General features: G+C 43.2%; 1 protein-coding gene across 5 annotated transcripts in view; it reads left to right on the forward strand.

Moving 5' to 3' along the window:
* CFAP36 (cilia and flagella associated protein 36) overlaps positions 1-22,939 on the forward strand; it is a 170,991-nt gene that overhangs the window by 124,933 nt on the left and 23,119 nt on the right. For all 5 annotated transcript variants that reach the window (XM_068130035.2, XM_068130033.2, XM_078786326.1 and 2 more), the window contains one exon: positions 5,432-5,543. In XM_068130035.2, coding sequence (XP_067986136.1) covers positions 5,432-5,543 — 112 coding nt within the window. The remainder of the gene's footprint in view (positions 1-5,431; positions 5,544-22,939) is intronic.

The following is a 22,939-nucleotide window of genomic DNA, read 5'->3' on the forward strand; positions in this document are numbered from 1 at the left end:
CCATGTCACTCACCTTTAACACCAGAATATGAATATGTGTGGAATATGTCTTTCAATCCTGACAAATCTTAATCTTAATCTTTCTCTCAATCTTTGTCTCTCTCTCTCTCTCTCTCTCTCTCTCTCTCTCTCTCTCTCTCTCTCTCTCTCTCTCTCTCTCTCTCTCTCTCTCTCGCTCTCTCTCTCTCTCTCTCTCTCTCTCTCTCTCTCTCTCTGTCTCTCTGTCTCTCTGTCTCTCTGTCTCTCTGAAAGGACCGTCTGGCAAAACCTCCTATCTAATTTCTTCACAATTTTATTGAGGAAGTTCAGTCATTCAAACTCCAGAGTCTCACTATCAGCCATGATCTTTATTGGGCAAACCACATTTCAAAACGAGCCTCCGAAGCCAGCCGTCGACCGGGCATCGTCCGTCATGCAATGTCGTTCCTTGGCACACCAGAACTCCTATTCACCTACAAGACCTTCATCTGCAGCTTGATGAAGTATTGCTCTCCCCTCTGGTCTGACTCCCCTGCCTCACATCTTGCTCAGTTTGATGCCATGGAAACCAAGGCCGTCAAGATCATTGAAATGTCCCGAAACCAAGACCTGAGATGACCTCTTGACTTTTGACCTCTTGACTCCAAAATCGAATCAGTTCATCTTTGTATCATATATACTTACACCAAGTTTGTTCAAAATTCCATCACTGGTTCACGAGTTATCGCGGCAACAGGATTTTTAGCCAACATGACCTCTGACCTTTGGCCTTGCGGCCCCAAAATCGAATTGGTTCATCTTTACCTCATTATACATACAGTACCTGCACCAAGTTTGACTAAGATCCCTTCAGCCGTTCTTAAGTTATCACAGTAATAAAATAATTGCAACATAAATGACCTCTGATCTTTGACCTCTTGACCCCAAAAAATCGAACCAGTTTATCTTTGCATCATAATATATAAATTATACCAAGTTTGGTGAAAATCCCATGACTGGTTCACAAGTTAGCTTGGTAACAGAATTTTTACCTGATGGGATGTCTGACATTTGACCTTTGACCTCTTGACCCCAAAATCACTCAGTTTGCATCATTACACATAGCTGTACCAAGTTTGAATTAGATTCCTTCAGCCGTTCTCAAGTTATAGACCTATTACAGACTTTGACCTTTAACCTTTTGACCCCAAAATCTAATCAGGTCGTCTTTGCATCATAATACATACCTGTAACAACTTTGGTTACAACCGATCCCACCACTGGTTCACAAGTTATCTCGGTAACAGGATTTTTACCTAACATGTCCTTTGACCTTGTGACCCCAAAATCTAAGCAGTTCATATTTACCTCATTATACATACCTGCACCAAGTTTGACTTTGATCCCTTCAGCCGTTCTCAACTTATTACGGGAAAGCTTATCACGGACGGGAGACAGACAGCCGGACGGACAACCTGCAAACATAATACCTCCGCTGGCTAGTGGAGACATAAAAATGGAATACTTGTACTTGTACTTGAACCGACTTGAAAAATAGGTACTTGAACCCTGTTGAACCCAAATTGCCTTCTTACCACATGTAAAAAAGCTCTAGTTTTGCAGTACTTGCACATGTCACACAAGGTCGTGTCTAAGAATGCATAATAGCAGTAAACCTCAGGAGCTTTTTTATACGACTTTTAAAATCATTATTTTATTAGCCCCTGTTGGCCTAATTACGAAATGGGGCCTTATGGATTTGGTCTTGTGCTTCCGTCCACAACCATATCCTGGACATGTATGGACCAATTTTGTTCACTTGCAACGGTACCCGCCCTACGGGCAGGGCTTCAATTGGGAAGCCGAAATGAAAAGGCAAAATATCAGAAATTGAAGGCAGAAATTTTTTTTTTTAAACGATTCATATAAACATCCATCAAATCATATCACACGTAAATCATCAAAATCAAAACAGTATCTTTAGAATTTCAATAAAAGCCACATCACTGTTCATATCACTGTGAATTGTGATTGTGTTTCATAGTGATGTTTGTGTGGCGACGGACGGTGTGTACAAAGGGCAGGGACTTAATCAACGTGAGCTGATGACTCGCGCTTACTGGGAATTACTCGTTCGTGGGACACTGTCTCAAGCCCCAGTCCCCATCACGGATGGGGCTCAGCGGTTTACCCGAGCCTGACGGGGAAGGGCAAGGTACACGCTGGCCCGTCCAGTGTAGCGCACGTGCGGCCCCGGACATCGAAGGGCATTAAACGTTCATTAAAGTATTACGAAACGAAAAACATTACGAAATTACGGATTGCACGAATATGTGAATTGTGATTGTGTTTCATTGTGATGTTTGTGTGGCGACGGACGGTGTGTACAAAGGGCAAGGACTTAATCAACGTGAGCTGATGACTCGCGCTTACTGGGAATTCCTCGTTCATGGGACACTGTCTCAAGCCCCAGTCCCCATCATGGATGGGGCTCAGCGGTTTACCCGAGCATGACGGGGAAGGGCAAGGTACACGCTGGCCCGTCCAGTGTAGCGCACGTGCGGCCCCGGACATCGAAGGGCATTAAATTGTTCATTAAACATTAAACATTCATTAAAGGATTACGAAACGAAAAACATAACGAAATTACGATCACACCGTCACGTCAAACACCACCGTGAACACATACATCGTCACAATGAGAACATCGTCACAATGAACGTTATGCGAACGCGAATGTCATGCGGGAGTCCAAACCTGAGAATGCTGGAGACCAAAGCTGAAATTGGGAAAACTAAATAGCCTATTTTACTCCCAGGGGTCCCAGGATTACCCACCCAAAATATCTTTGCGATCGGTTCAGCAGTTTTTACAGTACCTTCGAACAGACAGACGGACATTTGGTGAATTATAGTAAGATGCTTGACAAAAAGACAATACATGATGATATACATTTGCACATAGTTTGTTTCACGATCAGATCTAAGATGGCAGACTGGTGGCCATCTTTGTTGTAAAAAAAAATCCAATATTGACCACGTCCTAAACCATTTCTCGGACATGCATTTACCGATCTTGTTCAAACTTGGCAAACGGATAATGAATGATGGGTTACATATGCACTTCATTTTTTTCAAGATCAGATCCAATATGGCCGACTGGCGGCCATTTTGTTACTTAAACATGTCACCAACCACTTCTCGAGATGCATGGACCGATTTTGTTCAAACTTGGCACAAAGACAACACATGAGAGTATACATATGCAAAAGGTTTGGTTTTGTAACCCGACCAAAGATGGCCGACTGATGGCCTTTAACTCCGTACAGCAAAATTACCAAAACCACGGGAGCTATGACATTTTATGTCTTTTTCTCCTTGTTTTTCCCCTTTTTTTGCCATTCCATACCTAAGTATTTTTCCATTCTCATTAGCTACATTTGATAACAGCTAGAATTCATACCATAAATACTTTATGTACAATGACCAAATCCTATCGAGGAGCTTTTATAGACGTTACACGTACAAGAAGCCAATTGAGTAAGTTGTGCTCCATGATGGAACCCTTCCACTAAAATCGGGGTGTTTGTTAAACACTTTTCTTTCTTGATTGCATTGATTTGGATGTCCATTGGAATTGGTGGAGTGCAGTGGGAGTTAAATAAATAAATAATGTTATATAATATAGAGTCTTCTTTCGTATGATCTTGGAAACAATTATAATTGAATATCTAGTAACGAGACATTTGATCGCAGCAGCAGTGGCTCTGTGTAGTTTTGCACAGGACCCACTGAATCTCCTTTGCACACATTCCTGTATTACATGTCGGATTGTCTGATCTTGATGGTGACACACGAGGTTCTCAGTTTGCTTCCACCTATACATATGATGAGCGGTTATTGCATGTGGAGTTTTTAGTCGGTGAGGACCACTCCATTGGTGTCTCTGCAGGTCAAAGCCTGGGGCCTCCTTTGTGGGATCATCGATTACCTGGCCATTGCACACTGATGCTTTTTCCCATTGCTTCCGCCACAATTTATTGTGATTAGTATTAGTCACTACATGTCCCCTAATCCAGAAAGGCTTCCGTGACTTCAATCAAAGTCTTGAAAGATTCAGTAGCTCAACGTGTATTGGCAGGTCAGCATTTGATTGTATCTGAAGGTGCACTCGGGATGTTTGTGCTTACATACGAATGTCCGGAGGTGCGATGTTAGTCAGCACGTGTAGCCATGGGAGAGGCTCCCTGTGCCAGATACAAAACACTACAGACTGACAGATACAATTATCATGGCACAGTTAATTGTGAAGATGCTTCGTGTGACTGCTTGCAGCCCAGACAGGTGCACACGACTCTGCAGTGGGATACACTAGAGTCTAGTGTATCTGGTGACTAGACTGTAGAGTGAGGGTAGAAGTATGAAGGCTGCGTGTGCCATCTCCCCAGCTGGTGTTGTGTCGGCAAGCTCACATACCCTTTTCACATGTTCCTTGTATGTCATGCTGCGTGTGCCATCTCCCCAGCTGGTGTTGTGTCGGCAAGCTCACCTACCCTTTTCACATGTTCCTTGTATGTCATGCTGCGTGTGCCATCTCCCCAGCTGGTGTTGTGTCGGCAAGCTCACATACCCTTTTCACATGTTCCCTGTATGTCATACTGCGTGTGACAGCCTCCTTAGCTGGTGTGAAGTCGGCAAGCTCACAAACCCTTTTCACATGTTCCCTGTATGTCAGGCTGCGTGTGACAGCCTCCCCAGCTGGTGTCGAGTCGGCAAGCTCACAAACCCTTTTCACATGTTCCCTGTATGTCAGGCTGCGTGTGCCAGCCTCCCCAGCTGGTGTCGAGTCGGCAAGCTCACAAACCCTTTTCACATGTTCCTTGTATGTCATGCTGCGTGTGCCATCTCCCCAGCTGGTGTTGTGTCGGCAAGCTCACCTACCCTTTTCACATGTTCCTTGTATGTCATGCTGCGTGTGCCATCTCCCCAGCTGGTGTTGTGTCGGCAAGCTCACCTACCCTTTTCACATGTTCCTTGTATGTCATGCTGCGTGTGCCATCTCCCCAGCTGGTGTTGTGTCGGCAAGCTCACCAACCCTTTTCACATGTTCCTTGTATGTCATGCTGCGTGTGCCATCTCCCCAGCTGGTGTTGTGTCGGCAAGCTCACCTACCCTTTTCACATGTTCCCTGTATGTCAGGCTGTGAGCTGGAATGATTCCAAGATTTTTTGGGTGTGGTTCTTTCTGGACTGACTTAACACAGAAGGAAACATCTAGGTTGGCATGAGGCAGGCGAATTGCTCAGATGGAAGGCAGTTGACAGTGTTGTTGATGGATTGGGGTGGAAGATGACAACCTTCGCGTGGTCCACCCTGTTATGTGCTTTTTCGTCCAACTAATGTCATCAAATGATCAAGTACACTATTGATATAAGATAGTGATAACATATGTTTTTTGACTACATTCCCATCCAGGTGTTCCAGAAAGATTCCTCAAAGCTGGCGATGCAGGTACATGTTGAAGACAGACCTAGTAGGAACAGACCAACAGTCGTCACATCTCAGCTGGTCCCGCAGGCAAGCACAAGTAAGCAACAAAAGGAGAGCTCATTTGGTAGCATACCCTTTGAGCTATCTGGCACATGGTTCATTACCTTTTTCATATGATGTAAGCAGGGGGTGCTGCATCTTGGCGCTTGACATTAGCGTTATTTGGGATGTAAAGCCAGTTGTCTTATCTACTCGCACTTTTTATAGGCAATAAAATATATTTTGCAAGAGTAGGCCTTTGGAATGGTACCTTGGACACATATGTCATGGAATTTAAATGGGACATATTCTGTTGTATTACAAAACTAGCAAAGGTACCTGGCATTGCTGGGCAACACCAGATCCCTTCTCCCATCCATTCCCCTGCCTCCTCCCTCCCCTTCGCGTGCCTCCTCCCAAACCCACCCACCACCCTCCGGACTCCAAAACCGCCCCCTCTCCTCCCTCCTCTCACCTCCCCCCATCCAACCCATCCTCCCTCCAGGCTCCTACCCCACCCCTTTCTCTCCCTCATCCCACCCCATGCCATTCCCTGCCTCTTCTCACCCACCCCATCCATCCAAACTCCCACCACTTCCCCTTCCTACTCCAACCTCACCCCGCCTCCCTCTACCCCATGCCCCCATCCCACCCCTTCCCCTTCCTCCTCCTTCATCGATATGGCCGAAACTTGTCCCGGTCTCGATGTTTATACTCATTGCCATGTGATGAATCTGGGGTATGTTCACTTACCAAGTTTCTTGTGGAGTGTTTGCCAAGTGGCTTAAACACTCGGAAAGCAAGCACTCCATTTGAAACCGGTGATAAGGAACGGCTGGCTTAGCATGCGCTAGCAAGCTGCTTGGTAACTGAACACACCCCTGGGCATCTCGACAGCAAACACAAAACACCTCAAACGCTGACAAAAGGACAGTTTGTTCAATTAAAGATTTTAAATATTAATCATGATTATTTTTGTTGTAATGAAAACGTACCTTGTTCAGTTTTCAACGCGTTGTTTTAATTTTTAAAATGTACATAATTCAGAGGTGATGGTTTAAAATATATGTGTATATCTGTCAGGAATTTCCCTGGCCTTCCTTATAATTAATTACCTGTGCAGGCATTTCACTCTCCCAAGCCGATTTTCATCACCTTTTAGGAGTTGCGGAAGGCGAGAAGACGAGGCCATTTGGTAGGGTTCAAAGCTTGTTTATTAGTACAGAAATCTCCAGCACACTCTAAACTCGAACGGAAGTGGTAAAGCTTTTATAAAGCCAAAACCCTCTTCGGAGGGCGTGGCTCCCACAACCGCGCGTGCGTCACGTCCAACAAACCAAAAGCCGTGCACGTGGATTAGACCAAACATAAGGTAACCGTCACATGCGAATGAGTTAACCGCGACATGCGAACAGGGTAACCGCTACATGCGCCCCCCCCCCCCCCCCCCAGAATGCACTCCACGGGCGTGTACGTAGTTCGCAGGCGCGCTCGGCAGTGTTATGAAGGCTCGAGCAGTGCTCGGCCTCGGTACGCGCGAAAAAACGCAGCCGTGGGGTTGAGCCGACCGAGGGGCTGGTCAAGTCCTCGGGGGAGGCTGCCGAGGTTCCTCGCGGGCCTCCCGAGGTTGCAGTTCGCGGGTGCAGTGACGAGAAGGCTCGAGCAGTGCTCGGCCTCGGTGCACGCGAAAAGCGGTTGAGCCAACCGAGGGGCTGGTCAAGGCCTCGGGGGAGGCTGCCGAGGTTCCTCGCGGGCCTCCTGAGGATGCAGAGTCGGAGAAGTAGTTGCGCGAGTTGCAGCTTTCTACACGTGAGCTGTAGCTGTAGTTGTAGAGTGTAGTTGCGCGAAGGTGAAGAGCAGCAGTGCGCGCGAAGGTAACGAAGCAGCCGTGCCGCCAACATCAGTGCGCGCGCAAGAAATGAGCAGCAGCGCGTGCGAAGGTAACGAAGCAGCCGTGCCGCCAACGTCAGTGCGCGCGCAAGAGATGAGCAGCAGTGCCACCCACATCTCGTAACTGCATCCCTTCAGAGGGTCCTGGAGCAGGCTCGCCCCTCCGGTCGTAGAGGAGGAGCCGAGCGCGGTGCGCGAACCACATGGCCGCTCGTCGTTTCCAAAACTCCGGCAGTTCGATCGAAACTGCCATGTTCGTTTGCAGCCCCCGAATCCGTTCGGGGGCAGCCGGGGTCACCAGTTTAGGAGTTGCGGAAGGCGAGAAGACGAGGCCATTTGGTAGGGTTCGAAGCTTGTTTATTAGTACAGAAATCTCCAGCACACTCTAAACTCGAACGGAAGTGGTAAAGCTTTTATAAAGCCAATACCCTCTTCGGAGGGCGTGGCTCCCACAACCGCGCGTGCGTCACGTCCAACAAACCAAAAGCCCGTGCACGTGGATTAGACCAAACATAAGGTAACCGTCACATGCGAATGAGTTAACCGTGACATGCGAATAAGGTAACCACTACAACCTCTAATATTTATTTACTTCACATGATATGTGAACCCTAACCCTACCCTACACTAACCCTTCACATGATATGTGAACCCTAACCCTAACCCTAACCCTACCCTAACCCTTCACATGATATGTGAAGTACATGTCTGTCAGTTTGTTTAATTATAAGCCTTGAAGAGTCTGCATTATGAGAACGTACCTTCATGGGCGGTGTATATTAGACCCGCTGCCACAATTGTTGCAAGCAAAACATGCTGTTGTGTTAAAGAAGGGATACGACAGTAACAGGAGAATGTTGGTTCTGAAAAATGTGACACCAACCCCCCTTACAGCCACTCGCTGTTGCTCGTTCGCTGTCGAGCGCTTAGGCTGGTTAAAAAAAATCCTGTTTATCATCGCCGCCCGCCCCATAAAAGTCGTCCGCCCCTAAAAACATTTGTGCTATTTTTTTGCTCGCGAAGTCAGTAAAATCCGTTCCCGCTCAGTGGAACAGTGTTCGCATTTTGTATGTGCTCGCGTACTGTCTGAGTCAGGTTACATGTGCTCGAACTTCGCCGATCTGCAGGAGACCAATGAGGCAAACGTCTTCAATAATGTCTCCGCCAAAGCCAATCTCACATGCAACGATGCGACAGAGAAGCCATAATACACGGCCGGCTATGAAGATGTGTGCTATTTGTGTGGCTGTGTTGAGGAGCTGAGTACCACAGATGAGTCGTATCCTATATGCAGTACCTGCAGTAAGAGTCGTACTGCCGGGAAGAGGCCCACTCGGAAGTTCAAGAAGTAGTTGGTATTCTGAAGGAGAAGCGAAATATCATCGGCAAACGGGAGAGCCTCACGTGATCATTATTGCTGTGGATTCCGAGTCAAAAATTAAACGAGCGCTGCACTACATGTAGTAGTAGGTGATGATAGATAGATACATCTCATGCTCCTCATGCTCCTGCCTCACACCTAGCTCGGCTTCACGCTGTTGAATCCAAAGCTTTCAGAATCATTGGAATCTCCCGCGATGAAGCTATCTCTGAGGGCCTTTCACTCACTCACCGCAGGCAGGTAGGTGGTCTTTCTGTCTTCTACCGACTCCTCTCCGGCCTTGCTCCCCCAGCTCTCTCTGTGCTCTGTCCCCCAAATATTCCTACAGGTCGCACAAGATCTGCCAGCCACCCTCTGATGGTTAAACTGCCGAAATCTCGGCTCTCCGCTCACCTTCACTCTTTCATTCCTCTTTTCTCCCGCCTCTGGAACAAACTCCCTCACTCCCTTCAATCCCACTCCTCCCTCCAGGTCTTTAAAACAGCTGTTCACCACCATCTCTTATCTTCCCCCATCCAAAACCTTGATCTTTTCTACCCCCACTAATTCACCCCAGATCCACCTTGTTGAAATTCCAACTTCTTTCCTGGAAGTCTTGGCAGTGTCCATATGTTTTATACCTCTCCCACCCCCCCCCCCCTTCCCATGCCTCCCCCCCATCCCATGCCTCCCCCCCAAAGCCCTCTCCCTCCCACAGTTCTCTCGATGTCTCCATGTCTCTCGGTCCCTGCTCTCAAATGTTGTGTTTGTGTCCTTCCCCCTCTCTCCCCATCTTGTCTACCGCTCCCGATGTTATTTGTTTTGTGTGTCTGTTTGTCTTTCTGTGTGATTAATGTTCGCTCTTTCACGAGCCTCGATATTGTATACAAAAAAAAAAAAAAAAAAAAATCTATGAGTGCTATAATAGCAGTAGCTGCTGATAGATAGATGCATCTATGAGTGCTATTATAGCAGTAGCTGCTGATATATAGATACATCTATGAGTGCTATAATAGCAGTAGCTTCTGATATATAGATACATCTATGAGTGCTATAATAGCAGTAGCTTCTGATATATAGATACATCTATGAGTGCTATAATAGCAGTAGCTGCTGATAGATAGATGCATCTATGAGTGCTATTATAGCAGTAGCTGCTGATATATAGATACATCTATGAGTGCTATAATAGCAGTAGCTTCTGATATATAGATACATCTATGAGTGCTATAATAGCAGTAGCTTCTGATATATAGATACATCTATGAGTGCTATAATAGCAGTAGCTTCTGATATATAGATACATCTATGAGTGCTATAATAGCAGTAGCTGCTGATAGATAGATACATCTATGAGTGCTGTAATAGCAGTAGCTGCTGATAGATAGATGCATCTATGAGTGCTATAATAGCAGTAGCTGCTGATAGATAGATACATCTATGAGTGCTATAATAGCAGTAGCTGCTGATAGATAGATGCATCTATGAGTGCTATAATAGCAGTAGCTGCTGATATATAGATACATCTATGAGTGCTATAATAGCAGTAGCTTCTGATATATAGATACATCTATGAGTGCTATAATAGCAGTAGCTGCTGATAGATAGATACATCTATGAGTGCTATAATAGCAGTAGCTGCTGATAGATAGATGCATCTATGAGTGCTATAATAGCAGTAGCTGCTGATATATAGATACATCTATGAGTGCTATAATAGCAGTAGCTGCTGATATATAGATACATCTATGAGTGCTGTAATAGCAGTAGCTGCTGATAGATAGATGCATCTATGAGTGCTATAATAGCAGTAGCTGCTGATAGATAGATACATCTATGAGTGCTATAATAGCAGTAGCTGCTGATATATAGATACATCTATGAGTGCTGTAATAGCAGTAGCTGCTGATAGATAGATGCATCTATGAGTGCTATAATAGCAGTAGCTTCTGATATATAGATACATCTATGAGTGCTATAATAGCAGTAGCTGCTGATAGATAGATGCATCTATGAGTGCTATAATAGCAGTAGCTTCTGATATATAGATACATCTATGAGTGCTATAATAGCAGTAGCTGCTGATAGATATATACATCTATGAGTGCTATAATAGCAGTAGCTGCTGATAGATAGATACATCTATGAGTGCTATAATAGCAGTAGCTGCTGATAGATATATACATCTATGAGTGCTATAATAGCAGTAGCTTCTGATATATAGATACATCTATGAGTGCTATAATAGCAGTAGCTTCTGATATATAGATACATCTATGAGTGCTATAATAGCAGTAGCTGCTGATAGATATATACATCTATGAGTGCTATAATAGCAGTAGCTGCTGATAGATAGATACATCTATGAGTGCTATAATAGCAGTAGCTGCTGATAGATATATACATCTATGAGTGCTATAATAGCAGTAGCTGCTGATAGATAGATACATCTATGAGTGCTATAATAGCAGTAGCTGCTGATAGATAGATACATCTATGAGTGCTATCATAGCAGTAGCTGCTGATATATAGATACATCTATGAGTGCTATAATAGCAGTAGCTGCTGATAGATAGATACATCTATGAGTGCTATAATAGCAGTAGCTGCTGATAGATATATACATCTATGAGTGCTATAATAGCAGTAGCTGCTGATAGATAGATACATCTATGAGTGCTATAATAGCAGTAGCTGCTGATAGATATATACATCTATGAGTGCTATAATAGCAGTAGCTGCTGATAGATAGATACATCTATGAGTGCTATAATAGCAGTAGCTGCTGATAGATAGATACATCTATGAGTGCTATCATAACAGTAGCTGCTGATAGATAGATACATCTATGAGTGCTATAATAGCAGTAGCTGCTGATAGATAGATACATCTATGAGTGCTATAATAGCAGGAGCTGCTAATAGATAGATACATCTATGAGTGCTATAATAGCAGTAGCTGCTGATAGATAGATACATCTATGAGTGCTGTAATAGCAGTAGCTGCTGATAGATAGATACATCTATGAGTGCTATAATAGCAGTAGCTGCTGATAGATAGATACATCTATGAGTGCTATAATAGCAGTAGCTGCTGATAGATGGATACATCTATGAGTGCTGTAATAGCAGTAGCTGCTAATAGATAGATACATCTATGAGTGCTATAATAGCAGTAGCTGCTGATAGATAGATACATCTATGAGTGCTATAATAGCAGTAGCTGCTGATATATAGATACATCTATGAGTGCTATAATAGCAGTAGCTGCTGATATATAGATACATCTATGAGTGCTGTAATAGCAGTAGCTGCTGATAGATAGATACATCGATGAGTGCAATAATAGCAGTAGCTGCTGATAGATAGATACATCTATGAGTGCTATAATAGCAGTAGCTGCTGATAGATATATACATCTATGAGTGCTATAATAGCAGTAGCTGCTGATAGATAGATACATCTATGAGTGCTATAATAGCAGTAGCTGCTGATAGATAGATACATCTATGAGTGCTATCATAGCAGTAGCTGCTGATATATAGATACATCTATGAGTGCTATAATAGCAGTAGCTGCTGATAGATAGATACATCTATGAGTGCTATAATAGCAGTAGCTGCTGATAGATAGATACATCTATGAGTGCTATCATAGCAGTAGCTGCTGATATATAGATACATCTATGAGTGCTATAATAGCAGTAGCTGCTGATAGATAGATACATCTATGAGTGCTATAATAGCAGGAGCTGCTAATAGATAGATACATCTATGAGTGCTATAATAGCAGTAGCTGCTGATAGATGGATACATCTATGAGTGCTGTAATAGCAGTAGCTGCTAATAGATAGATACATCTATGAGTGCTGTAATAGCAGTAGCTGCTAATAGATAGATACATCTATGAGTGCTATAATAGCAGTAGCTGCTGATATATAGATACATCTATGAGTGCTATAATAGCAGTAGCTGCTGATATATATAGATACATCTATGAGTGCTATAATAGCAGTAGCTGCTGATATATAGATACATCTATGAGTGCTGTAATAGCAGTAGCTGCTGATAGATAGATACATCGATGAGTGCAATAATAGCAGTAGCTGCTGATAGATAGATACATCTATGAGTGCTATAATAGCAGTAGCTGCTGATAGATAGATACATCTATGAGTGCTATAATAGCAGTAGCTGCTGATAGATAGATACATCTATGAGTGCTGTAATAGCAGTAGCTACTGATATATCGATACATCTATGAGTGCTGTAATAGCAGTAGCTGCTGAGAGATAGATACATCTATGAGTGCTGTAATAGCAGTAGCTGCTGATAGATAGATACATCTATGAGTGCTATAATAGCAGTAGCTGCTGATAGATAGATACATCTATGAGTGCTATAATAGCAGTAGCTGCTGATAGATAGATACATCTATGAGTGCTGTAATAGCAGTAGCTACTGATATATAGATACATCTATGAGTGCTGTAATACCAGTAGCTGCTGATAGACAGATACATCTATGAGTGCTGTAATAGCAGTAGCTGCTGATAGATAGATACATCTATGAGTGCTATAATAGCAGTAGCTGCTGATAGATAGATACATCTATGAGTGCTATAATAGCAGTAGCTGCTGATAGATAGATAGATACATCTATGAGTGCTATAATAGCAGTAGCTGCTGATAGATAGATACATCTATGAGTGCTATAATAGCAGTAGCTGCTGATATATAGATACATCTATGAGTGCTGTAATAGCAGTAGCTGCTGATAGATAGATACATCTATGAGTGCTATAATAGCAGTAGCTGCTGATAGATAGATACATCTATGAGTGCTATAATAGCAGTAGCTGCTGATAGATAGATACATCTATGAGTGCTATAATAGCAGTAGCTGCTGATAGATAGATACATCTATGAGTGCTGTAATAGCAGTAGCTGCTCATAGATAGATACATCTATGAGTTCTGTAATAGCAGTAGCTGCTGATAGATAGATACATCTATGAGTGCTATTATAGCAGTAGCTACTGATAGAGAGATACATCTATGAGTGCTGTAATAGCAGCAGCTGCTGATATATAGATACATCTATGAGTGCTATAATAGCAGTAGCTGCTGATAGATAGATGCATCTATGAGTGCTGTAATAGCAGTAGCTGCTGATAGATAGATACATCTATGAGTGCTGTAATAGCAGTAGCTGCTGATAGATAGATACATCTATGAGTGCTATTATTGCAGTAGCTGCTGATAGAGAGATACATCTATGAGTGCTATCATAGCAGTAGCTGCTGATAGATAGATACATCTATGAGTGCTATAATAGCAGTAGCTGCTGATATATAGATACATCTATGAGTGCTATAATAGCAGTAGCTGCTGATATATAGATACATCTATGAGTGCTGTAATAGCAGTAGCTGCTGATAGATAGATGCATCTATGAGTGCTGTAATAGCAGTAGCTGCTGATAGATAGATACATCTATGAGTGCTGTAATAGCAGTAGCTGCTGATAGATAGATGCATCTATGAGTGCTGTAATAGCAGTAGCTGCTGATAGATAGATACATCTATGAGTGCTATAATAGCAGTAGCTGCTGATAGATAGATACATATACGAGTGCTATAATAGCAGTAGCTGATGAAAGATAGATACATCTATTTTTTAATTTTTTTATTATTTTTTTGTATGCAGAGTCGAGGCTCGTGAAAGAGCTAACATTTATCAAACAAACAAATCAAACAAACAAGCAAACAAAGTATATAAAAAGGGGAGCGTTCGACAAGAAGGGGAGGAAGCACACAAACACAACATTTGAGAGCAGGGACATCGGGAGATGTTTTTTGGGGGAGGCAGGATAGGTATAAAACGCAAGGACACCAAGGACTTCCAGGAAAGAAGTCAAAACTCACCTCAAAAAAGTGGATTTGGGGTGACATTAGCGGGGGTAGAAAAGATCAAGGTTTTGGATTGGGGAAGATAAGAGATGGTGGTGAACAGCCGTTTTAAAGACCTGGAGGGAGGATTGGGATTGAAGAGAGTGAGGGAGTTTGTTCCAGAGGAGGGAGAAAAGAGGAATGAAGGAGTGAAGGTGAGCAGAGAGTCTTGATTTTGGCAGTTTAACCATAAGAGGGTTGCAGGCATCTCTTGTGCGACCTGTAAGAATATTTGGGGGACAGAGCCCAGAGAGAGCTGGGGGAGCAAGGCCGGAGAGGAGTCGGTAGAAGACGGAAAGACCACCAACCTACCTGTGGTGATTAAGTGAAAGGCCCTCGGAGATAGCGTCATCGCGGGAGACTCCAATGATTCTGAACGCTTTGGTTTCAACAGCGTGAAGACGAGCTAGGTGTGAGGCAGGAGCACCAGCCCAGAGGGGAGAGGAGTACTCCATTGAGCTGCGGATGAAAGCCTTGTATGTGGTGAGGAGCTCAGGTGTGCCAAGGAAGGATTTCGCACGACGGAGGATGCCCAGTCGGCGATTGGCTTTGGAGGCCAGCTTGGAAATGTGGTTTTCCCAGGAAAGATCATGGCAGATAGTGAGACCCAAAAGCTTGAGTGACAGAACTTCTTGGAGAGGATTATTCAGAAAGTAGATGGGAGGGTTGTCCAGTCGGTCTTTTCAGAGAGACATCGTAAGAGTGTGAGATTTGTCAGGATTGAAAGACATGTTCCACTTGTTTGCCCAGTCTGTGATTTTGTCCAGGTCTGCAGAGAGTGAGGAGGCTGCAGACTGCCGATCTGAGGGATGAGGAATGGAGCGACAGAGAGTGGAGTCATCAGCAAAGAGATAGAGAGGATTTTCAAGAGAGTCAGAGAGATCATTGATGAAGACCAGAAAAAGCACAGGGCCCAGAACACTGCCTTGGGGAACTCCAGCCTGAACAGGAAGAGGAGATGAGAGAAACCCATTCAGGGCCACACGTTGATGACGACTAGAGAGGAAGTCCGCCAGCCATGCGTGGAGATTTCCACGGATACCAAAGGAGGAGAGTTTGGTGAGCAGAGCGGGGTGCCAGACCATATCGAAGGCGCGTGATATGTCGAGGGAGACAGCTCTAATTTCCTATTTGGCATTGAGGACCTCCATCCATTGTTGAGACAGCAGAAGCAGCATCTCCAGAGTAGAGTGACCTGGTCTGAAACCAAATTGATGATCAGAAATCAAGCCATTGGAGAAGAGGAAAGATTTCATATCCGAAGCAATGATGGATTCCATGACTTTGCTGATAATTGGGAGAAGGCTCATTGGTCTGTAGTTGCTAGGATCTGTTTTTGCACCTTTTTTGTGCAAAGCGGTGATGTTGGCTGATTTCCAAGCAGATGGCAGTTGACCTTGAGCAAAAGAGAGGGTGAAGAGAACAGAGAGAGGGAGTGAAAGAGCGGAAGAACATGATTTTAGGACCCGTGGGCTGATGCCGTCAGGTCCAGTTGCAGAATCAGAGTCGAGGGTTGACAGAAACTTTTCCACCTTGTCAGGAGGAAAGGACACGGAGTCCAGGAGCAGCTGGGTACGACTGGGTATGGTGGGTACAGAGAGGGATGGGTTTGGGACACAAGATTTAGAGGCAAACACAGAGTTGAGGCATTCAGCTTTTTCACGTGCGGAGTCAGCTGTCTAGCCGTTTGAGGTAAGGGAGGGGATGGAGGGGGAACAAACACCAGAAACAGATTTGACCAGACGCCACCAGGATTTGGAAGAGGGAGACAGATAAGAGAGTTCGGTCTTGAGAACGGAGAGATATTGTTTCCTGGCTCTCCTGAGGGTGGACACACACTTGTTTCAGGCTTTGTGAAAGGAAATGAGGTTTCCTTCCGTTGGATTTGCTTTCCAGGAGACGAAGGCAAGTTGTTTCTGGGCAACAGCCTCACCACAAGATTCCGTGTACCATGGACGGGAGGAAGGGTATGACTATTGAAGACGAGATGGGATAAATCTGTGCATGAGAGAGAGCAATTTACTTTGGAAGAATTCCCAGGATGAGTTGATGTCAGAGGTGGTAGAGATGGGAGACCAGTCCAGATGATTGAAGGCTGCTTGAAGACCGTGCCAGTTGGCCTGAGTGAAATGCCAGACTCGTCGACGCTGAGCAGGCTCCCTGAGAATGGTCAGAGAGATGTCCACTTTAACAAGGACATGATCAGATGATCCGATTGGAGCAGAAGAAGAGCAGCAGACATTTTCAGGGAAGTTAGTCATTACCAAGTCCAGAAGAGAAGATGCTCCGTTGACTGAGATCCGTGTCGGGAAATTGACAGATTGTGTCAGTCCCAGTGAGTCGCAGAAGTCCTTTGCTGAGGAGCCATGGCTGGTGAGAGAGGTACCCACACCCAGCCAACTGGCATGGTGACAATTGAAATCACCACATAAGAGGAAGAGAGAGTTGGGATGAGTAGATAGAAGTTGGTCCATATTATCAGACAGCGAGATGTAGATGGAGTCATCACTGTTTGGTGGTCGGTACAACACACACATGAACAAGAGGTGGGAGCGAAGGGGAAGCCGTAGCCAGAGGTATTCCTGGGGGTGAGGTGGAGAGAGTGCAGTGCAGGGCGAGTGAGGAAGAGAGTTTTTGATAAAGATAGCAACCCCACCTCCAGGACGAGGCTCAGGTCTATCATACCAGAGGAGGGAGTAACCTGGGAGAGATACTAAGGAATCAGAGACATCATGAAGGAGGAAAGTTTCTGTTAAGCAGATCACATCTGGTTTGACAGAAGCAACCTGTATGGAGAGATCAGTTAAGTTTGAACGAAGGCCTCGGATGTTTGAGGTCTATACCGTTAATGAAGAGGAAGGGGGAGCATCGGATACAGAACAGGGGGGAGGAGGGGTAGGGTAAGATGTGGAAGAGGTGGAAGAGGTAGGGAGAACTGTTGAAGGTGTGTCAGAGATTTCAGAATAGCTCGGAGAAAGGGAAGGATGGGGCGGACAAAAGGTTTGATGGTGATTGGGTGAGGCACAATGAGGTGTTATTTGAGGAGGGGGAAGAGCGAGGCAGAAGGTTGGGGGAGATGGAGGTGAGAGTTGAAAGGGGGAAGAAGCGGGGAGGACGCTTTGAGGAGGGGAGGTGAGAGGGGGGAAATTGAGAAGAAATGAGGGTGGGGAGATTTGAAGGGGAGGGGCGAGGGGGGAGTTTGGGAGGGAAGGGACAAGGGGAGGGATTTGAAAGGGATGGGATATGGGGGAGATTTGGAGGGGAGGGGTGAGGGGGAGTCTTGGAGGGGAGGGGTGAGGGGGTAGTTTAGGAGGGAGGGGGCAAGGGGGGAGATTAGAAAGGGATGGGTGATGGGGAAGATTTGGAGGGGAGGGGTGAAGGGGAAGATTTGGAGGGGAGGGGTTATGGGGAAGATTTGGAGGGGAGGGGTTTATGGGGAAGATTTGGAGGGGAGGGGTGAGATTGGATTTTAGAAAGTGTACGATTAATGGGAAACGAACAATTATTGCAAAATGAGTTTCTTTTGACCTTCGAGTTAAAAATACATTTAAGGACGCTGGATGGAGGATGGAGTGCAGGAGAGTTTAGGGAATGTAGAAAAAAGGCACTATAGGAGATGGAATTTTTTTTGGGGATGAATAGATTTGGTGAGCAAGTCGAAAGCAGCCTTTTAAAGAAGAAGAAGAAAAAGGTGTTATAATATATGACGGAATACAGAACTTGAGGGGAAAGTGTAAACATTGAAGGTTAATAAGTGAAAACTATCTGGGGAAATGGGGGAGAAACACGTGGTCGAAGAACGAACGAACGAATAAGAATGAATAAACGAATGAGAACAAAAATAAGAACAGAGAAGGAAATTATTATTATTTTTTTTTTTTTTGTTGTTGAGATTTACGCAAGGAAGTAGGCTATGGGGTGAAAAGACTGGGAAAACAGAGAACGAAAGTTATTGGATCACAAACGACGGACCGCTGAAAGAAAAACAAAGCCTCAAGGTTGTACACTGTACAAAGCCTCAAGACACGACACGAATTAACACGATTTTCAATACAGGTATGAAAGATTTGCACCGAAAATCTTCCTCGGGACACAATATACGTACACACACCATAAAATAAAGTTATAACGAAAATACAAATGGGAACAATTACTTAACTTCGATTTCAAATCGCTCGCGACGCGGCATAGGCCTTGCTCGCGACGCGGCAAACAGACGATTAATTTATGAAAGATAATCACCGAGAAACTTCCAAGGTGCACACTATAACTTCACACACCGAAAGATAAATACAGTTTCGACAAAATACAATTGTGAACAGACTTAACTTTGAAAACGTGGAGACCGTGTGGAGCTTCGAGAATCCCTGCCGCCGTCTCCAAGATCTCGCCGATAGCACTCATATATAGATTATTGATATATAGATACTATATTGATATATAGATACATGATTGATATATAGATACATCTATGAGTGCTATATGAGTGCTATAATAGCAGTAGCTGCTGATAGATAGATACATCTATGAGTGCTGTAATAGCAGTAGCTGCGGATAGATAGATACATCTATGAGTGCTATAATAGCAGTAGCTGCTGATATATAGATACATCCATGAGTGCTATGATAGCAGTAGCTGCTGATAGGTAGAAACATCTATGAGTGCTATGATAGCAGTAGCTGCTGATATATAGATACATCTATGAGTGCTATAATAGCATTAGCTGCTGATAGATAGATACATCTATGAGTGCTATAACAGCAGTAGCTGCTGATAGATAGATACATCTATGAGTGCTATAACAGCAGTAGCTGCTGATAGATAGATACATATATGAGTGTTATAATAGCAGGAGCTGCTGATATATAGATACATCTATGAGTGCTATAATAGCAGTAGCTGCTGATATATAGATACATCTACGAGTGCTATAACAGCAGTAGCTGCTGATAGATAGATACATCTATGAGTGCTATAATAGCAGTAGCTGCTGATATATAGATACATCTACGAGTGCTATAACAGCAGTAGCTGCTGATAGATAGATACATCTATGAGTGCTATAACAGCAGTAGCTGCTGATATATAGATACATCTATGAGTGCTATAATAGCATTAGCTGCTGATAGATAGATACATCTATGAGTGCTATAACAGCAGTAGCTGCTGATAGATAGATACATCTATGAGTGCTATAACAGCAGTAGCTGCTGATAGATAGATACATCTATGAGTGCTATAATAGCAGTAGCTGCTAATAGATAGATACATCTGTGAGTGCTATAACAGCAGTAGCTGCTGATAGATAGATACATCTATGAGTGCTATAATAGCAGTAGCTGCTGATATATAGATACATCTATGAGTGCTATAACAGCAGTAGCTGCTGATATATAGATACATCTATGAGTGCTATAATAGCATTAGCTGCTGATAGATAGATACATCTATGAGTGCTATAATAGCAGGAGCTGCTGATATATAGATACATCTATGAGTGCTATAATAGCAGTAGCTGCTGATATATAGATACATCTATGAGTGCTATAATAGCAGTAGCTGCTGATAGATAGATACATCTATGAGTGCTATAATAGCAGTAGCTGCTGATAGATAGATACATCTATGAGTGCTATAATAGCAGGAGCTGCTGATATATAGATACATCTATGAGTGCTGTAATAGCAGTAGCTGCTGATTGATAGATAGATAGATAGATACATCTATGAGTGCTATAATAGCAGTAGCTGCTGATAGATAGATGCATCTATGAGTGCTGTAATAGCAGTAGCTCCTGCTAGATAGATACATCTATGAGTGCTATAATAGCAGTAGCTGCTGATAGATAGATGCATCTATGAGTGCTATAATAGCAGTAGCTGCTGATAGATAGATACATCTATGAGTGCTATAATAGCAGTAGCTGCTGATAGATACATACATCTATGAGTGCTATAATAGCAGTAGCTGCTGATATATAGATACATCTATGAGTGCTATAATAGCAGTAGCTGCTGATAGATAGATGCATCTATGAGTGCTGTAATAGCAGTAGCTGCTGATAGATAGATGCATCTATGAGTGCTGTAATAGCAGTAGCTCCTGATAGATAGATACATCTATGAGTGCTATAATAGCAGTAGCTGCTGATAGATAGATACATCTATGAGTGCTATAATAGCAGTAGCTGCTGATAGATAGATACATCTATGAGTGCTATAATAGCAGTAGCTGCTGATATATAGATACATCTATGGGTGCTATAATAGCAGTAGCTTCTGATATATAGATACATCGATGAGTGCTGTAATAGCAGTAGCTGCCGATAGATAGATACATCTATGAGTGCTATAATAGCAGTAGCTTCTGATATATAGATACATCGATGGGTGCTATAATAGCAGTAGCTGCTGATAGATAGATACATCTATGAGTGCTATAATAGCAGTAGCTTCTGATATATAGATACATCGATGAGTGCTGTAATAGCAGTAGCTGCTGATAGATAGATACATCTATGAGTGCTATAATAGCAGTAGCTGCTGATAGATAGATACATCTATGAGTGCTATAATAGCAGTAGCTGCTGATATATAGATACATCTATGGGTGCTATAATAGCAGTAGCTGCTGATAGATAGATACATCTGTGAGTGATATAATAGCAGTAGCTGCTGATAGATAGATACATCTATGAGTGGTATAATAGCAGTAGCTGCTGATAGATAGATACATCTATGAGTGCTATAATAGCAGTAGCTGCTGATAGATAGATACATCTATGAGTGCTATGATAGCAGTAGCTGCTGATAGATAGATACATCGATGAGTGCTATAATAGCAGTAGCTGCTGATATATAGATACATCTATGAGTGCTATAATAGCAGTAGCTGCTGATATATAGATACATCTATGAGTGCTATGATAGCAGTAGCTGCTGATATATAGATACATCTATGAGTGCTAAAATAGCAGTAGCTGCTGATATATAGATACATCTATGAGTGCTATAATAGCAGTAGCTGTGATATATAGATACATCTATGAGTGCTATAATAGCAGTAGCTGCTGATATATAGATACATCTATGAGTGCTATAATAGCAGTAGCTGCTGATATATAGATACATCTATGAGTGCTATAATAGCAGTAGCTGCTGATATATAGATACATCTATGAGTGCTATGATAGCAGTAGCTGCTGATAGGTAGAAACATCTGTGAGTGCTATGATAGCAGTAGCTGCTGATAGATAGATACATCTATGAGTGCTATAATAGCAGTAGCTGCTGATATATAGATACATCTATGAGTGCTATAATAGCAGTAGCTGCTGATATATAGATACATCTATGAGTGCTATAATAGCAGTAGCTGCTGATAGGTAGAAACATCTATGAGTGCTATGATAGCAGTAGCTGCTGATAGATAGATACATCTATGAGTGCTATAATAGCAGTAGCTGCTGATATATAGATATACATCTATGAGTGCTATAATAGCAGTAGCTGCTGATAGATAGATACATCTATGAGTGCTATAATAGCAGTAGCTGCTGATAGGTAGAAACATCTATGAGTGCTATAATAGCAGTAGCTGCTGATAGGTAGAAACATCTATGAGTGCTATGATAGCAGTAGCTGCTGATAGATAGATACATCTATGAGTGCTATGATAGCAGTAGCTGCTGATAGGTAGAAACATCTATGAGTGCTATGATAGCAGTAGCTGCTGATATATAGATACATCTATGAGTGCTATAATAGCATTAGCTGCTGATAGATAGATACATCTATGAGTGCTATAACAGCAGTAGCTGCTGATAGATAGATACATCTATGAGTGCTATAACAGCAGTAGCTGCTGATAGATAGATACATCTATGAGTGCTATAATAGCAGTAGCTGCTGATAGATAGATACATCTGTGAGTGCTATAACAGCAGTAGCTGCTGATAGATAGATACATCTATGAGTGCTATAATAGCAGTAGCTGCTGATATATAGATACATCTATGAGTGCTATAACAGCATTAGCTGCTGATAGATAGATACATCTATGAGTGCTATAATAGCAGGAGCTGCTGATATATAGATACATCTATGAGTGCTATAATAGCATTAGCTGCTGATAGATAGATACATCTATGAGTGCTATAATAGCAGGAGCTGCTGATATATAGATACATCTATGAGTGCTATAATAGCAGTAGCTGCTGATATATAGATACATCTATGAGTGCTATAATAGCAGTAG

The sequence above is a fragment of the Myxine glutinosa genome, chromosome 11 (genome assembly GCF_964187855.1).
Source record: "Myxine glutinosa chromosome 11, kmMyxGlut1.1, whole genome shotgun sequence".
Classification (NCBI taxonomy): Eukaryota; Metazoa; Chordata; class Myxini; order Myxiniformes; family Myxinidae; genus Myxine; species Myxine glutinosa.